This window comes from Salvelinus namaycush, chromosome 7, assembly GCF_016432855.1.
Source record: "Salvelinus namaycush isolate Seneca chromosome 7, SaNama_1.0, whole genome shotgun sequence".
NCBI lineage: Eukaryota > Metazoa > Chordata > Actinopteri > Salmoniformes > Salmonidae > Salvelinus > Salvelinus namaycush.
This window is the reverse complement of record NC_052313.1, coordinates 16,461,421-16,480,592: the sequence shown is the minus strand read 5'-3', so window position 1 is coordinate 16,480,592 and position 19,172 is coordinate 16,461,421. Positions and strand designations below refer to the sequence as shown.

At 44.4% G+C, this 19,172-nt stretch overlaps 1 protein-coding gene across 2 annotated transcripts in view; it reads left to right on the top strand.

Moving 5' to 3' along the window:
- The window catches only part of LOC120051029 (receptor-type tyrosine-protein phosphatase mu-like), a 315,310-nt gene that overhangs the window by 189,417 nt on the left and 106,721 nt on the right, over positions 1–19,172 (top strand). For both annotated transcript variants that reach the window (XM_038997620.1, XM_038997619.1), the window contains exon 12: positions 18,260–18,533. In XM_038997620.1, coding sequence (XP_038853548.1) covers positions 18,260–18,533 — 274 coding nt within the window. The remainder of the gene's footprint in view (positions 1–18,259; positions 18,534–19,172) is intronic.

Genomic DNA, 19,172 nt, shown 5'->3' with positions numbered 1-19,172 from the left:
TCATTGACAGGCTGGTGTTTGAAGGGCGGTCTGTCTGGCAGCGTTACATATGTGTGGCGCTACAATGGCAGCCTAACCAGGGGCAAGTTACTCCTTTAAATGGATTACTGTCAGTCAGGTTCGCGCTCGCGCTAATGTGTCGAATCTGCCGCACCAGGGCTAGGACACACACCATCCTGCACTCACACATGCTCAGACGAGCACACACACACGCATATAGACACACACACAAACCTCCTCACCCCCTGTGCCAAGACAAGTGTTTACCCAGCGCTGTGGAAAAAGATTTGTGACGCCTCCTAAACCCAACATCGCCCCAGCTACGGAGTCAAACCACTTTCTCTCTGTCATCTGTTTCTCTGAGGACAGCCAGCAACACTCCCGAGAGAGGGGGGAGTGAGAGAGAGGGGGAGGGAGAGAGAACAGCCCACCTCAGACCCGCACCACAACCTCAACATCACAATGGGACACACAACACAGGACCCACCAACCCAACAGACCCTACCCCCTCCTAACATCCCTCCTGTCAGCTCCCTCGATAGCCCTCCTGACAACCCCCCCCCCCACATCCACTGAGGACACACAAAAGCCAAAGATTGTGCTCCTCATTGACTCAAATGGCAAATACATTCAAGAGGATAAGCTTTTTCCCTAACACAAAGTAGCTAAACTCTGGTGCCCAAACACTAGGCATGTCCTGGAGCTGTTGTCAGAGGACAGACTAGGGTCCCCAGCCACATCACAATTCACACGGGCACAAATGACCTGAGGGCCCAGCAGGAAAGGGTGGCCACAGTAGTCAAGGGAGTGATTGAAAAAGCTTCTTCCACTTTCCCCAACGCACAAGTTGTTATCTCCACCCTGCTACCACGAAAAGACTGACCCTGCCACCATACAGCGGGTGAATGCAAGCATTTCTCGAGACTGTGCCTCAAAACCTAAAGTATACCTGACCCACCACTCCACCATGGACTTGAACAGCCTTGACGACCAGGTCCACCTCTACAAGGCAACAATCCCAACTTTTGCCAGGACCCTGAAGGATGTCACCCTCAACTGTAGCCCCAGAACCTCACACAGGGGCAATAGAGCAACAGACACCCTGCCCAGAACAGTGAGAGACCCTTCCACACCGGCAAGACCCCCTCCCGAAGGACCTGCACCTAGAGAACCCATGCCAAGAGGACCTACACCCAGACCACACCATCACCAGCCACACCCCAACCAGCTAAGACCACCCCAAGCAAACCCTGGCCACACCCTATATAGGCCCCACCATGTCAGACCTATGCCTTTTCTGCCCAGCCCATGCCCCTGCGGCAAGGACCTCAACATGACAGCAGGACATATGCCCAGGCCGTGAGCAGAGCAACAGGCCCAACCCCCACTATTACCCCTGCCCAAGCAACATCCTGTGACCTTAGAGGTATTTATCAGATGCTACACATGCTCTGCTCACACCTACTTTGATGTTCCGGGCCTAAACCTCACAAAAACAACACTAGACACTATGGAACACAAAGCTTTTACTATCTCATTCTTGAATATACAAGGACTGAGGTCATCTGCCGTTGGCCTAAAGAGCATACAGGCATTGTCATCCAACAAGAAACATGGTATAAAGGAGACGGACCCACTGGTTGCCTTCTAGTTTACAGAGAGCTGGTAGTCCCATCCACCAAACTACCAGATGTGAAACAGGGAAGAGACTCGGGGTATGCTAATTTCGTATAGAGCAGACCTAGTCAAAACAGGAACATTTTACATCTGGCTAGAAATTAATAAGGAAATGATCTCAACAGAGAGAAATGTCCTCGTGTGCTACCTATATTCCCCCAATAGAATCCCCATACTTTAACGATGACAGCTTCTCCATCCCAGAGGGGTAGATCAACAATTTACAGGCTCAGGAACATGTGCTAGTCTGTGGCAAACTAAATGCCAGAATTGGACAAGAACCCGACACCCTCAGCACACAGGGGGACAAACAGAACAGCATTCCCTCCCCCATATGCCCCCCTAGACACAACTACGCAACATAACCAACAAAAACGGGTCACAACTCTTGCATCTCTGTTGTATGCTGGGTATGTGCATAGTCAATGGTAAACTTCGAGGACACTCCTATGGTAGGTATAGCTATAGCTCATCTCTTGGCAGTAGTACTGTAGACTACTTTATCACTGACCTCAACCCAGAGTCTCTTAGGGGTGTCAGTGGACTGACTGTGAACGTTCTATCAGATCACAGCAAAATCACACTCTACTTGAACAGAGCTATGCTCAATCATGAGGCATCAAAGCCAAAGGAACTGAATAATATTAAGAAATGCTGTAGCAGGAAGGAAAATAGTGTGGAAATCTACCCAAAAACTTTTAGGCAACAACAAATTCAATCCCTTCTAGACAATTTCCTGGACAAAAGGTTTCACTGTAATAGTGAAAGTGTAAACTTGGCAGTCAAAAACCTAAACAGTATTTGACCTCTCAGCTTCCCTATCAAATCAAAAAAATTCAAGCAGACAACATAAGAAAATTAACAACAATGACAAATGGTTTGATGAAGAATCCAAAAACTTAAAGAAATTGAGGAACCTATCCAACCAAAAACATAGAGACCCAGAAAACCTGAGCCTATGGTGAATCACTAAAACAATACAGAAATACACTACGGAAAAAGAAGGAACAGCACGTCAGAAATCAGCTTAATGTAATTGAAGAATCCATAGAATCGAACCACTTCTGGGGAATAGGAAAACTCTAAACAAACAACATGAAGAGTTACCTTTCCAAAACGGAGATGTATGGATAAACCACTTCTCCAATCTTTTTGGCTCTATAACAAAGAACAAACAGCAAAAACATGTACATGATCAAATACAAATCTTAGAATCAACTATTAAAGACGACCACAACCCACTGGATTCTCCAATTACATTGAAAGAACTACAGGACAAAATATAAACCCTCCAACCCAAAAAGGCCTGTGGGGCCAGCAGACTCGTATATTTCCTCAGCGAAAACAATGTACTGAGCAAATGTCAAATTGTTTTTTGACCAAATTACTGTACGACAGACCACATATTCACCCAGCATACCATAATTGACAAACAAAAAAACAGAACAAAGGCAAAGTCTTCTCATGCTTTGTTGATATCAGAAAAACTTGAGTCCCAATTTGGCATGAGGGTCTGCTTTACAAATTGATGGAAAGTGGTGTTGGGGGACAAACATAGGACATTATAAAATCCATGTACACAAACAACAAGTGTGCGGTTAAAATTGAAAAAATACACACAAAAGCCAAAGATTGTGCTCCTCATTGACTCAAATGGCAAATACATTCAAGAGGATAAGCTTTTTCCCTAACACAAAGTAGCTAAACTCTGGTGCCCAAACACTAGGCATGTCCTGGAGCTGTTGTCATTTCTTTCCACAGGGCCGGGGGGTGAGACAAGGATGCAGCTTAAGCCCCCACCCTCTTCAACATATACAGTGGGGAGAACAAGTATTTGATACACTGCCGATTTTGCAGGTTTTCCTACTTACAAAGCATGTAGAGGTCTAATTTTTTATCTTAGGTACACTTCAACTGTGAGAGACGGAATCTAAAACAAAAATCCAGAAAATCACATTGTATGATTTTTAAGTAATTAATTTGCATTTTATTGCATGACATAAGTATTTGATCACCTACCAACCAGTAAGAAGTCCGGCTCTCACAGACCTGTTCGTTTTTCTTTAAGAAGCCCTCCTGTTCTCCACTCATTACCTGTATTAATTGCACCTGTTTGAACTCGTTACCTGTATAAAAGACACCTGTCCACACACACTCAATCAAACAGACTCCAACCTCTCCACAATGGCCAAGACCAGAGAGCTGTGTAAGGACATCAGGGCTAAAATTGTAGACCTGCACAAGGCTGGGATGGGCTACAGGACAATAGGCAAGCAGCTTGGTGAGAAGGCAACAACTGTTGGCGCAATTATTAGAAATGGAAGAAGTTCAAGATGACGGTCAATCACCCTCGGTCTGGGGCTCCATGAAAGATCTCACCTCGTGGGGCATCAATGATCATGAGGAAGGTGAGGGATCAGCCCAGAACTACACGGCAGGACCTGGTCAATGACCTGAAGAGAGCTGGGACCACAGTCTCAAAGAAAACCATTAGTAACACACTACGCCGTCATGGATTAAAATCCTGCAGCACACGCAAGGTCCTCCTGCTCAAGCCAACGCATGTCCAGGCCCGTCTGAAGTTTGTGACCATCTGGATGATCCAGAGGAGGAATGGGAGAAGGTCATGTGGTCTGATGAGACAAAAATAGAGCTTTTTGGTCTAAACTCCACTCGCCGTGTTTGGAGGAAGAAGAAGGATGAGTACAACCCAAGAACACCATCCCAACCGTGAAGCATGGAGGTGGAAACATCATTTTTTGGGGATGCTTTTCTGCAAAGGGGACAGGACAACTGCACCGTATTGAGGGGAGGATGGATAGGGCCATGTATCGCGAGATCTTGGCCAACAACCTCCTTCCCTCAGTAAGAGCATTGAAGATGGGTCGTGGCTGGGTCTTCCAGCATGACAACAACCCAAAACACACAGCCAGGGCAACTAAGGAGTGGCTCCGTAAGAAGCATCTCAAGGTCCTGGAGTGGCCTAGCAAGTCTCCAGACCTGAACCCAATAGAAAATCTTTGGAGGGAGCTGAAAGTCCGTATTGCCCAGCGACAGCCCCGAAACCTGAAGGATCTGGAGAATGTCTGTATGGAGGAGTGGGCCAAAATCCCTGCTGCAGTGTGTGCAAACCTGGTCAAGAACTACAGGAAACGTATGATCTCTGTAATTGCAAACAAAGGTTTCTGTACCAAATATTAAGTTCTGCTTTTCTGATGTATCAAATACTTATGTCATGCAATAAAATGCAAATGAATTACTTAAAAATCAGACAATGTGATTTTCTGGATTTTTGTTTTAGATTCCGTCTCTCACAGTTGAAGTGTACCTATGAAAAAAGTTACAGACCTCTACATGCTTTGTAAGTAGGAAAACCTGCAAAATCGGCAGTGTATCAAATACTTGTTCTCCCCACTGTATATCCACGAATTGGCAAGGGCACTAGAACAGTCTGCAGCACCTGGCCTCACTCTACTATAATCTGAAGTCAAATGTCTACTGTTTGCTGATGATCTGGTGCTTCTGTCCCCAACCAAGGAGGGCCTACAGCAGCACCTAGTTCTTCTGCACAGATTCTGTCAGACCTGGGCCCTGACAGTAAATCTCAGTAAGACAAAAATAATTATGTTCTTAAAAAGGTCCAGTTGCCAGGACCAGGAATACAAATTCCATCTAGACACTGTTGCCCTAGAACACACAAAAAAACTACATACCTCGGCCTAAACAGCGCCACAGATAACTTCCACAAAGCTGTGAACGATCTGAGAGACAAGGCAAGAAGCCATCAAAAGGAACATAAAATTCGACATACCAATTTAGGATCTGGCTAAGATCACAAAATGGGACAACCAAGAATTCACAAAATGGGACAAACACCAAATTGAGACCGCATTCAGAATTCTGCCAAAATATCCTCTGTGTACAACGTAAAACACCAAATAATGCATGCAGAGCAGAATTAGGCCGATACCCGTTAATGATCAAAATCCAGAAAAGAGACATTTAAATTCTACAAGCTCCTAAAAGGAAGCGATTCCCAAACCATCGATAATAAAGCCATCACCTACAGAGAAATTAACCTTGCGAAGAGCCCCCTAAGAAAGCTGGTCCTGGGGCTTTGTTCACAAACACAAACAGACCCCAAAGAGTCCCAGGATAACAACACAATTGGACCCAACCAAATCATGAGAGAACATCAAGATAATTACTTGACACATTGGAAATAATTTACACAAAATTGAGCAAACTAGAATGCTATTTGGCCCTAAACAGAGAGTACACAGTGGCAGAATACCTGACCACTGTGACTAACCCAAAATTAAGGAAATCTTTGACTATGTACAGACTATGAGCATAGCCTTGCTATTGAGAGAGGTCACCAAAGGCAGACCTGGCTCTCAAGAGAAGACAGGCTATGTGCACATGGCCCACAAAATGAGTTGGAAACTGAGCTACACTTCCTAACCTCCTGCCCAATGTATGACCATATTAGAGACACATATTTCCCTCAGATTATACAGACCCACAAAGAATTTGAAAACAAATACAATTTTGATAAACTCCCATAACAATGGGGGAAATACCACAGTGTGCATTCACAGCAGCAAGATTTGTGACCTGTGAAAAGGGCAACCAATGAAGAACAAACACCATTGTAAATTCAACCTATATTTATGTTGATTTATTTTCCCTTTTGCACTTTAACTATTTGCACATCATTACAACACTGTATATAGACATAATATGACATTTGAAATGTCTTTATTCTTTTGGAACTTTTGAGTGTAATGTTTACTGTAATTTTTTTAATTATCTATTCCACTTGCTGTGGCAATGTAAACATATATTTCCCATGCCAATAAAGCCCCTTAAATTGAAAGAAGGGGGTGAGAGGGATGTCCTGTTTTATCCATCCCCCCAGGGGAGGTATCACATTACCACGGTTCTCCTGTTTTATCCACCCCCCCAGGGGAGGTATCACATTACCACTTGTCTCCTGTTTTATCCACCCCCCCAGGGGAGGTATCACATTACCACTTGTCCTGTTTTATCCACCCCCCCAGGGGAGGTATCACATTACCACCTGTCCTGTTTTATCCATCCCCCCAGGGGAGGTATCACATTACCACCTGTCCTGTTTTATCCATCCCCCCAGGGGAGGTATCACATTACCACGTGTCTCCTGTTTTATCCACCCCCCCAGGGGAGGTATCACATTACCATGTGTCTCCTGTTTTATCCATCCCCCCAGGGGAGGTATCACATTACCACGGTTCTCCTGTTTTATCCACCCCCCCAGGGGAGGTATCACATTACCACGGTTCTCCTGTTTTATCCACCCCCCCAGGGGAGGTATCACATTACCACTTGTCTCCTGTTTTATCCACCCCCCCAGGGGAGGTATCACATTACCACTTGTCCTGTTTTATCCACCCCCCCAGGGGAGGTATCACATTACCACCTGTCCTGTTTTATCCATCCCCCCAGGGGAGGTATCACATTACCACCTGTCCTGTTTTATCCATCCCCCCAGGGGAGGTATCACATTACCACGTGTCTTCTGTTTTATCCATCCCCCCAGGGGAGGTAACACATTACCACGCGTCTTCTGTTTTATCCAGCCCCCAGGGGAGGTATCACATTACCACCTGTCTTCTGTTTTATCCATCCCCCCAGGGGAGGTATCACATTACCACCTGTCTTCTGTTTTATCCATCCCCCCAGGGGAGGTATCACATTACCACCTGTCTTCTGTTTTATCCATCCCCCCAGGGGAGGTATCACATTACCACCTGTCTTCTGTTTTATCCATTCCCCCAGGGGAGGTATCACATTACCACCTGTCTTCTGTTTTATCCATCCCCCCAGGGGAGGTATCACATTACCACCTGTCTTCTGTTTTATCCATCCCCCCAGGGGAGGTATCACATTACCACCTGTCTTCTGTTTTATCCATCCCCCCAGGTAAGGTATCACATTACCACCTGTCTTCTGTTTTATCCATCCCCCCAGGGGAGGTATCACATTACCACCTGTCTTCTGTTTTATCCATCCCCCCAGGGGAGGTATCACATTACCACCTGTCTTCTGTTTTATCCATCCCCCCAGGGGAGGTAACACATTACCACCTGTCTTCTGTTTTATCTATCCCCCCAGGGGAGGTATCACATTAGTACCTGTCCTCTCTCATGAGGGTAACCCCTTTATTAGATTCATTCACGGAGGAAGAGGGTATTGTCCTCCTAGCGTTTTGTGTGGCGCGGTGTGACAAAGAAAGTTTCCTGCTCTCCTCGTGATTCCTGTGTACGCGGACAGGAAACGTTGTGAAGAGGTTACATTGTGACAATGGCAGGCAGGGGCCTCCACACCCTTGTGTCCCCACAGAACTCTCTATGTGTCAGCCTATCAGGCATAATGACTGATGTGGTGTAACCCTGGAGAGTGATACACGAGGGCTGGGCCCCGGTGAGAACACGAGGGCTGGGCCCCGAAAACAAGGCTGTTGTTTCATGGAGAGTTGGTTGCTCAGTCACCCAGGTCAGAGGCTCACCCTTCCCCTATCCTCTCTCCTACGTGCTCCTGTTCCTGCTGAACTGAATGTGTTTGCATCAGGGGGGCACAGGCTATCACTAGATAGGTATATACGTTCCCTATCTCCCCTTATCTGCTCATCTCCAACCCTCTCTTCCTGCCCTTTCCTATAACTGTCATACCTCCCGGGTCCAGGCTCCATCCACAGTGGGAGCCTCCTCAGCAAGTTTCCCTGAGATTTAAGTGACATTTAATCTGTGCAGCTTGGCCTCATTTGTGTAGACCTGCTCCTACTTTATGGGGGAGGCGATAAATAAGGGAGCAGGGAGACAGGTGGAGGCTACAGGGGGAGGAGTGCTGTCGATGCTGGCCTCAGGAGATGGGGCCATGCAGTCCCTTTATCCCTAAATCAGTCACAGAGTGGAGGGGGCAGTACTGGACCACTGCCTGAGGGAAGAGTTTGAGATAACTGAAAGGATAGTTTGGGAGGATCAATAGTGGTGGTATCGCTGAGTTGAGACTAGCAAGGGAAAACATTATGCAAAGTTAATTAGACCTCACTAGCCTCCTCCCTCACTTCTCTCCTTTCACCCCCTCATTCTGTTTTTTATTCTGTTCATCCTCTCCTCTCAAATTCCCGGGTCACCATTGAGTCCATGCCAACGCGGAGGCTGTGTGTAATTGGTCTAGCGTCACGTGGGGCGCTACACTGAAACGGAGCAGGCAGCGTGGCACAAGGAGCCCTAATTGGTGTCAGCTGAGGTTGCCCAACTGAAACAGTGTTTAGCTTTGTTGCCTCTGCCTCTCTCTCTCTCTCTACCTTCTCTGCCTTTCTGTCTACCTCCCTTTTTTCTTTCTCTCGCTACCTCCTCTCTCTCTCTGTCACTCACTCACCAGGTGGTTGGTCTGAGTCGTTGGCTGTGGAATGTTTTCTCACCTTTCGTCTCTCTCAAAGCACACAGTCCCACTTCTCTCCCTGCTTTTATAATTACTATGACAATGTTTACAGTCTCTTAGCTGTCTCTCTGCTGTGTTCTGCTCCAATCGGTTCATGGCTAAGTAGAACTAGTTCTCCATAGGTGTATGCTCCCTGGCTGACTGCAATATATGACTGTTGGGTCTCTAGGCCATGTAGAGGGAGTGATTTACACCACCTTGGGGGAGACAATCCTCCCAACCTCTCCTGGACCAGTGTCAGCCACTAAAGATTGTCTCCCAGCCCAACCTCATTTGAATTCCTCTCAAAGGTTTCTCTCTTTTCCCTGGGTAGCTACGAAGTGGCCAGTTAATAGCCCCACTTCTCTTTCTCTCTCTAAGTATCCTCATTGATTGTTGTGGATTGAATGAAGGAGAGTTAATTGAACACTAAATAGTACTAGAACTACAAAAGTCAAAGAAAAAACAACAGTAGTCTGGCAACGATGTGATCTGTACAAACTTTTTTGCTTAGTTTTCAGTTGGTGTCTCAGCAGTTCCATCGCTCGCGGTTAAGCTAAGGCCAGAGGAGATTGTTGCCGATATTAAGCCCGCAGTGAGATCATGGAGACAGTTTTGCCATCAGCACTTTCCAACTCTCCTGAAGGAAAAATAAATGATTATACTCATAATCTGCCAACGCCTTGCTTTTAAGTATGCAGCACTCCAATATGTATTTTTCACTATGATAATCCTGATGGTTGTCCAATAAATTCTGATATTTTAGCTGGGAAGAAGGAATAGATGAGTGGCAGCCATTTTGTCCTGTATTGATGCACATTTCTCTTGATTTTCTTCCAATTCTCAGGACATTTACTAGTGCCCTGGGGGCACCGGGAGAGAAAAATATTTAATTAAGTGGGAGTTGTTTTTCTCAAAATGATATCTAGACGTTGCAGGTAGCCTTGGAGCAGCCATTTGTGCTGGGTTTTGTATTATTTATTGAAGATGCATCGTTCTTCTCCGGTTCCAGCCCCCGAGCTTATGTTTTTCTCTCTTTACTGGCTGTGCCCAGAAAGCAGACACATTTTTCACCCCGGTAATTTGCAGAGAAAATATAAACTTTTGACCTGTTGTCTGGCGGTAAACAGAATAGTGCTTTATCATAGCATTATCATAAATAGGCTTTTACTGCAACTGCTGTTTATCGGTTTATGCTGCTTGTTCTATTCAGACATATAGGCATATAGGCATATAGGCATTCCCTCGTTGGCATAATAATACAAAATTACAACATTTCAGTTGCTATTTCTTAGTCTGGATTTTCTTCTGGAGGGCTCAATTAGTTCCTAAACTTTTAGCCTGGTTTAACGAGACTGAATGCAACACTTTCCGCATTGAGTTCAGTCTGGTTTAGCCAGGCTATAATGTACTGTACCTTCACAGGAGGATCTCTTGGTTAGAACTATAATGGGTAAGAACAATGGGAGGCATCTGTCCCAGAGGCACAGTCACCTGGTATACCTGGTGGAGGGAGGGATAAATCACTGCGGTGACAGCCTCTTAAAGTAATGGCTGGCCTTTAAGGAGGCCCTAAATCTGTGACTTAATGTTCTCCTCAGCTCCTCCTCTTCTCCCACTCTCCCACCTAGCTGCCCTCCTCTTCTCTCTTCTTCCTCTTCATCATACTCATCCTCCACTCTCTCCACTCCTCTTCTTTTCCCTCCCTCCCTCCCTCCGTCTCTGCCCTGCCTTTGGTTCTGTGCAGTGTTTGTAATTAGCCCTCTTATTTCTCGCCTGCCTCTTCACCATAATTAGTATTTTATTACATAGATTTTATCGTTAAATAGCGCTGCGCCAAGAGGGTTCGGGGGGCTCCGGAGAAAGTCAGAAGGGAACTTATTGATGCTGGGGAAGTTCTTCTTGTCTGTAATGAGCTATACAGCTCAAAGAGCAGAGGCGACTAGCATATTCACAGGGACCTGCCCCAATATTCTCAAGCAGTTTATGACCGACCTACTCTCCAATGGATGTGGACTAAGCCAAGGGGGAAATGTAATTATTGAATATCGAATAGGCCCAACAATTTATAATGCAGCCTCCAGTTTGGAGAGCACTCAACCCAACAAACGGTGTTATTTCCAAGACAAACATGTGGTTTCGGGGCTTTACACAGGTGTGGGCCGTCGGGAATTGTGATTGTGGCAAGTGGAGTCAGGACTCTGGAGCTTTCTCGGTTCTTGTTTGAAAGTATTTTCTTCTAGAGATTCTGCTCAGGTGAAAGCAGATGGTTACTTCCTGGAAAGGTCAGAGATCAGCTGAATTTGTTGTACGTTGTCTTTGCACCTCACTCCCCCTTCAGTTCCACTTGACTGTGCATGAGTAACACTCACGATAAACAGCTTTGAAGTTAGGTCAGCTTAACGTTATGCTCCATTTAAAAGTGCCGAAAAACAGCAGATGCTGTGCTGTACACTAGAGCAACCCAGTACAAGCTGCACAAATATTCCATTATGTTATATTATAAAACATCATGGTTAGTTATAAGGTTTGACAAAATTAGATGAGTTATGATTGTTGATTTGCTTTTAATTATGATTTGTGGGCTGACGGCTTCAGATATTCTGATTAGCCATAACATTTGATTAAATTAGCCATTTTTTCACATGAACCTTTTTGGGTTGCATTACCATCTCAATGAAAGTATTATTTTGAGCTAATTACAGCAATTATAGTTCTAATGTTGGAGTGTCACGAAGAGGACGGGGATCAAATCAGCAATATTCAAACTCCTATTCAATGTTCAAACTCCTATTCAATGTTCAAACTCCTATTCAATGTTCTTACTCATATTCAATATTCAAACTCCTATTCAATGTTCAAACTCCTATTCAATGTTCAAACTCCTATTCAATGTTCTTACTCATATTCAATATTCAAACTCCTATTCAATGTTCTAACTCCTATTCAATGTTCAAACTCCTATTCAATGTTCTTACTCATATTCAATATTCAAACTCATATTCAATATTCAAACTCCTATTCAATGTTCAAACTCATATTCAATGTTTAAACTCCTATCCAATGGTCATACTCCTATTCAATGTTCAAACTCCTATTCAATGTTCATACTCATATGCAATGTTCATACTCATATTCAATGTTCATATTCAATATGCATACTCATATTCAATATTCATATTCATATTCAATAGTCATATTCGTCATTCATACTCATATTCGTCATTCATACTCATATTCAATGTTCATACTCATATTCAATGTTCATACTCATATGCAATGTTCATACTCATGTTCAATGTTCATACTCATGTTCAATGTTCATACTCATATTCAATGTTCATATTCAATGTTCATATTCAATATTCATATTCAAACTCATATTCAATGTTCATACTCATGTTCAATATTCATACTCATATTCAATGTTCATACTCATGTTCAATGTGCTTACTCATGTTCAATGTCCATACTCATGTTCAATGTCCATACTCATGTTCAATGTCCATACTCATGTTCAATGTCCATACTCATGTTCAATGTCCATACTCATGTTCAATGTCCATACTCATGTTCAATGTCCATACTCATGTTCAATGTCCATACTCATGTTCAATGTCCATACTCATGTTCAATGTCCATACTCATGTTCAATGTCCATACTCATGTTCAATGTCCATACTCATGTTCAATGTTCATACTCATGTTCAATGTTCATACTCATGTTCAATGTTCATGTTCAATGTTCATACTCATGTTCAATGTTCATACTCATGTTCAATGTTTATACTCATGTTCAATGTTTATACTCATGTTCAATGTTTATACTCATGTTCAATGTTCATACTCATGTTCAATGTTCATACTCATGTTCAATGTTCATACTCATGTTCAATGTTTATACTCATGTTCAATGTTTATACTCATGTTCAATGTTTATACTCATGTTCAATGTTTATACTCATGTTCAATGTTTACTCATGTTCAATGTTCATACTCATGTTCAATGTTCATACTCATGTTCAATGTTCATACTCATGTTCAATGTTCATACTCATGTTCAATGTTCATACTCATGTTCAATGTTCATGTTCAATGTTCATACTCATGTTCAATGTTCATACTCATGTTCAATGTTTATACTCATGTTCAATGTTTATACTCATGTTCAATGTTCATACTCATGTTCAATGTTCATACTCATGTTCAATGTTCATACTCATGTTCAATGTTCATACTCATATTCTGTAAGGTAGTATCTGCTCCTGAATTATCAGAGTACCGATTGTATATCTGTTCACACACCTCAACCTCATTACCAGTGACGCTGGTCCATTTGCCTCAATGCAAACTCCTCTCTCCCTCTCTACTCTGCCTACAACCAGACTTTGATAAAGGAGAAGTGAGTGAGAAGAGTGTTTTGACCTTTTAGGTGTTTGAATTATTTAAAGGACAAATAGTGGAGGCCAGGGTACTTTCGAGCTCATTTGTCTTGGTGCTGCTCTTTAGGAGTGAGAGAGGCTGAATCGTTCCCTCTTATTTAGCTGCTTCTGTTCTGCTGTGTTGCGCTCCAGTGTTCATGGACTAACACACACACCCTGGACTAATATAGAGACCCACCTGGCTCACTCCCTGCCTGCCTGGGCCTACTTGTCATTTCACCTCCATGTTCATTTGTTCCTTCCCTCCCTCCCTGCCAATATCCCAATCTATTGCATTGGAAAAAGGCTTTGGACTTGGGCTTACTTGATCCGTCACCCGCATACTGAAAAAGTACTTTGTCTCCTACCCAATCCTTATCCAGTTTCTATTAATATTGCCTATTGCCTCTGCCGCTTCCCACGGCTTTCTACCCTGCTCTAATTTCTCACCAGGAAGCCTGGTTCAGGGTTGGATCATGGATGCTGATCTCTCTTCTTATAATAAACTTAATTCCAGGCCTGACACGGAACAGGGGGCTGGTGCGCTAGTAGGAACCTTTTTCATATCATTATTATTTGGTACACACTTACAGCCGCGCGCTCATCCCCAGCCAGTGTCAGGGGTTCAGTCGTCAAATATTCTGGCAGAGAGCAAGCCGGGAACGCTTGCACAGTTCCCCCTTTTATTTCATGCCATTTAAATCCCTCCACATAGATGGGATATTGCCCGCCCGACTGCTATCGCTATAGCGCCCTGTAAATGAGATGGTGGTCTATTTCTCTGGGTTGCTAGGCTGCAGGATTTACTGAGTTAATTAAAGCTGGGCTGTGTTCACTAAGTCAGAGAGAGAGAAAGAGGGAGAGACCCCCTTGCCAATACTAAAGCGTGTCACCACCTCCGTCAACCTCAAGTGCGAGAGTCTCTCTCATCCCAATGCTAACAGATTTTTGCTTCTATTCAGTACAGTATATTATGGAAACCTATGGAGCATGTATTGTATAGAATACAAAAGCGCTCATTGCAAGGTTAAACACTACATTACGTGGACACCTGCATGTCGAACATCTCATTCCAAAATCATGGGCATTAATATGGAGTTTGTCCTCCCCCTTTGATGCTATAACAGCCACTCTTCTGGGAAGGCTTTCCACTAGATGTTGGAACATTGCTGCAGGGACTTGCTTCCATTCAGCTACATTAGCATTAGTGAGGTCGGGCACTGATGTTGGGCGATTAGGCCTGGCTCGCAGTTTCAATTCATCCCAAAGGTGTTCGATGGGGTTGAGGTCAGGGCTCTGTGCAGGCCAGTCAAATTCTTCCACACCAATCTCCACAAACCATTTCTGTATGGAACTTGCTTTGTGCACGGGGGCACAAATCAGCCTGACTAACCGGTGTCTGTATGTAGCCTCGCTACTTTTATAGCCTCGCTACTGTATATAGCCTGTATATAGCCTGTCTTTTTTTTATTTCTTTTTTAAAATGTTACCCCCTTTTCTCCCCAATTTTCGTGGTATCCAATCGCTAGTAATTACTATCTTGTCTCATCGCTACAACTCCCGTACGGGCTCGGGAGAGACGAAGGTCGAAAGCCATGCGTCCTCCGAAGCACAACCCAACCAAGCCGCACTGCTTCTTAACACAGCGCGCCTCCAACCCGGAAGCCAGCCGCACCAATGTGTCGGAGGAAACACCGTGCACCTGGCCCCCTCGGTTAGCGCGCACTGCGCCCGGCCCGCCACAGGAGTCGCTGGAGCGCGATGAGACAAGGAAATCCCTACCGGCCAAACCCTCCCTAACCCGGACGACGCTAGACCAATTGTGCGTCGCCCCACGGACCTCCCGGCCGCGGCCGGCTGCGACAGAGCCTGGGCGCGAACCCAGAGACTCTGGTGGCGCAGCTAGCGCTGCGATGCAGTGCCCTAGACCACTGCGCCACCCGGGAGGCCCCTATAGCCTGTCTTTTAACTGTTTTATTTCTTTACCTACCTATTGTTCACCTAATACCTTTTTTGCACTATTGGTTAGAGCTTGTAAGTAAGCATTTCACTGTATTCGGCGCACCTGACAAATAATCTTTGATTTGATTTGTCATACTGAAACAGGAAAAGGCCTTCCCTAAACTGTTGCCAGAAAGTTGGAAGCACAGAATTGTCTAGAATGTCATTGTATGCTGTAGCGTTAAGATTTCCCTTCACTGGAACTAAGGGGCCTAGCCCGAACCATGAATAACAGCCCCAGACCATTATTCCTCTTCCCACCAAACTTTACAGTTGGCAGTATGCATTCAGACAGGTAGTGTTGTCCTGGTATCCGCCAAACCCAGATTTGTCCGTCGGACTGCCAGATGGCATGATTCATCACTCCAGAGAATGCGTTTCCACTGCTCCAGAGTCCAATGGTGGCGAGCTTTACACCACTCAAGCTGACGCGTGGCATTGCGCATGGTGATCCCATTTCATGAAGCTCTCGACGAACAGTTATTGTGCTGACGTTGCTTCCAGAGACTGTTCAGAACTTAGTAGTGAGTGTTGCAGCCGTGGACAGATGATGATGTATGTGCTACGCGCTTCAGCACTCAGCGGTTCTGTTCTGTGAGCTTGTGTGGCCTACCACTTTGCGGCTGAGCCGTTGTTGCTCCTAGACGTTTCCACTTCACAATAACAGCACTTACAGTTGACTGGGGAAGCTCTAGCAGGGCAGAAATTTGGCGAACTGACTTGTTGGAAATGTGGCATGCTATGGCGGTGCCACGTTGAAAGTCACTGAGCAGTCATGCTTTGTCGTTTTACTCTTAACATTTGCATATGTTTTCTAATAAAAGGGTAGACTGCAGGACTTGAGGTTGCTCGTGAAAGTGTTTTCAGTGGAGAAACACAAACTGCAGCTTATGTAGACTATGCCCTTTGAACTAGTGGAAATGGGATTCTGTCATCGTTAATTAACATGTTCCGTATTTTTCTCAATCTGGTTCAGTTTGGCAATTTCATTAATACACAATAATGGATTAAAGACCAAGGAAAATCGAAACCTAGCAGGCAGAGATTTCTTTGATCCTTTCAGGTTTGAAAAGATGTGGCCTTGACATACAGTATATAATGATGGGCCAGTAACTAAATAAAGACACAAATTAAACTGGAGTTAACATTCAGGTAACTGCCAAAATAATGGAAAACACTTGAGTAATGAGGGGTACAAAGTATATTGAAAGCAAGTGCTTCCAAACAGGTGTGATTGCTGAGTTAATTAAGCCCTTACGGTCATTTATCAAAATTCTAGGCAGACTATTATTTTGGCCATTATTTTGGCTACCATGGCTAAGCCCCCATAGCATGAGAATGCCCCTATCCACAGGGCAGGAGTGGTCACTGAATGGTTTGATGAGCATGAAAATGATGTAAACCATATGCTATGGCCATCTCAGTCATCAGATCTCAACCTAGTTGAACACTTATGGGAGATTCTGGAGCAGTGCCTGAGACGGCGTTTTCAACCACCATCAACAAAACACCACATTAGGGAATGTTTTGTGGAAGAATGGTGTCACATCTCTCCAATATATTTCCAGACACTTGTAGAATCTATGCCAAGGTGCATTGAAGCTGTTCTGGCTCGTGGTGGCCCAACGCCCTATTAAGACACTTTATGTTGGCGTTTCCTTTGTCTTGGCATTTACCTGTAAATTGACCTCTGCCGAGTCCCCAACAATCAAATCTTCTGTTTTTCAAGGGAAATGGAAAGGGAGCCTGTGCTGCGACTTCCACTCTTGGACGTTAACAAGGCAACACCGCATACTATCCATTATATTGACCAGATACTCCGCTCTAACAATGAAAAATGGCTTAAAAAATGGAAGGCAGTTGGGAGGAGGCAAGATCAGGTGGGACCATTCGAGCCAATGAGGGCAGATACTCTAGTTACCACAGCCACAAAGTCCAAATTTGCTCTATCGTAAAAATTCATGAAAGCAAACATTTTGCTTTTTGCTCATAATTTAAGGTTAGACGTAAGTTTAGCAGTGTGGTTAGGTTTAAAATCACATTTTAAGAAGAGAAATTGTAGAAATAGGTAGGGATTATGGCTTTGTGGCTGTGGTAACTAGTGACGACCAGGCACAACTCCGCTAGTGGTTTTTCTCAAAGTTGCCAGGATGTCATGTGTTCTACTTGTATCAGTACACTCGTAACAACCTAATCATTATGAAACTTCTATTCGATCAAATAAGCCACATAGCAAATAAGCCATACAAAAAATATATTAAGCAAATTCGACACTCATTGACCTCCATACAAAAACTCCTTGCTTGGTGAGCGAAATAAACATAAAAACTCAACCTGCTGGAGAAGAGGTTTTGGACCCAGTTATCTTCCTCTCTGGCAACACTCCATCTTAACTGCTCCTCCACATTTACTGGATTGGTTGAACAGTGCAGAAGAGAACCTCCCCCAACAGTATTATTATGTTTTCCTTCTCGTCAAGAACAGTATGTAGGGGATCATTTTCAGGCAATACTTTTACACCTGCTACGTTATGTTACCTGTGAAATGTAGTCCTTATTTTACATAGATTCCAAGTCTTATTTGTATGTTTTTTTGGGGGGGGGGGGATTACTGGGAAGCACTTCAATGTTGTTGTTAAAAGGGATAAATACGTACATTTAATTGATTGATCTTTTTCTCCCTTTCCCCGGCAGTAAGTACCAGGTGGTTGTGGAGGAAGAGCGCCCTCGGCGGGCACGGAGGGTGGCAGAGATCCTGCGCTGCTACCCGGTGCCCATCCACTTCCAGAACGCCACCGTGCTCAACTCACAGTATTACTTCACGGCCGAGCTGCCCATGGGCGACATCAAAACCCCCGTACCCTTCTGCATCGGAGACAACCGCACCTACAACGGCTACTGGAATGCCCCCCTCCTCCCCCACAAGAGCTACAGCATCTACTACCAGGCTGTCAGCACAGCCAATGGGGTGAGTGCTTGGGGAGATGTTGGGGTGGGGATTGGCTGCTGGGATATGTTCCAGAGGCTGCTTATCGATTGGTTGGCTTGACATGTCAGTCATAGCTCGTTCACGCCCCACAACAAGGTTGGATGTGAAACTGATTCAATGTCTTTTAACTGATGCTTTACAAAAGCCCATTTTGAATTAATTTGAACTTATTGTTAATATCTGATATAAATAGTACCCTAAATAGTCCTCATTTTGAAAATAAAATTGTCTCTTATTTAAAAGCACCTGTAGAAATAGGATGTTCACGTCAATGTGGCGTTATGGAACCGTCTGATGGATTGCTATTTTTAAGTGCGTTCTTTCTTGGTCATCTACATTTTGTCCCACGCCCTCACAGCCAGGGTTAACATGACCACTCTCATCTGCTGTCACCTACTACTGTAGGAGACAACATTGCCACCAAAAACCTACATAAAGTCTAACCCACCACTAAAGTTCCATCATCCAGTTCCATCATCCATTCACAGCCACTGTGAAATCACCGGTCTGAAACAGACAGCAAAGCAAACTGTACGAGTGCAGAAAATGAAGATCAATGAACAGGCACAACAAGACTCTCCTTCAAGGCCTATTTGATAACCAATCCTGCATCATAAT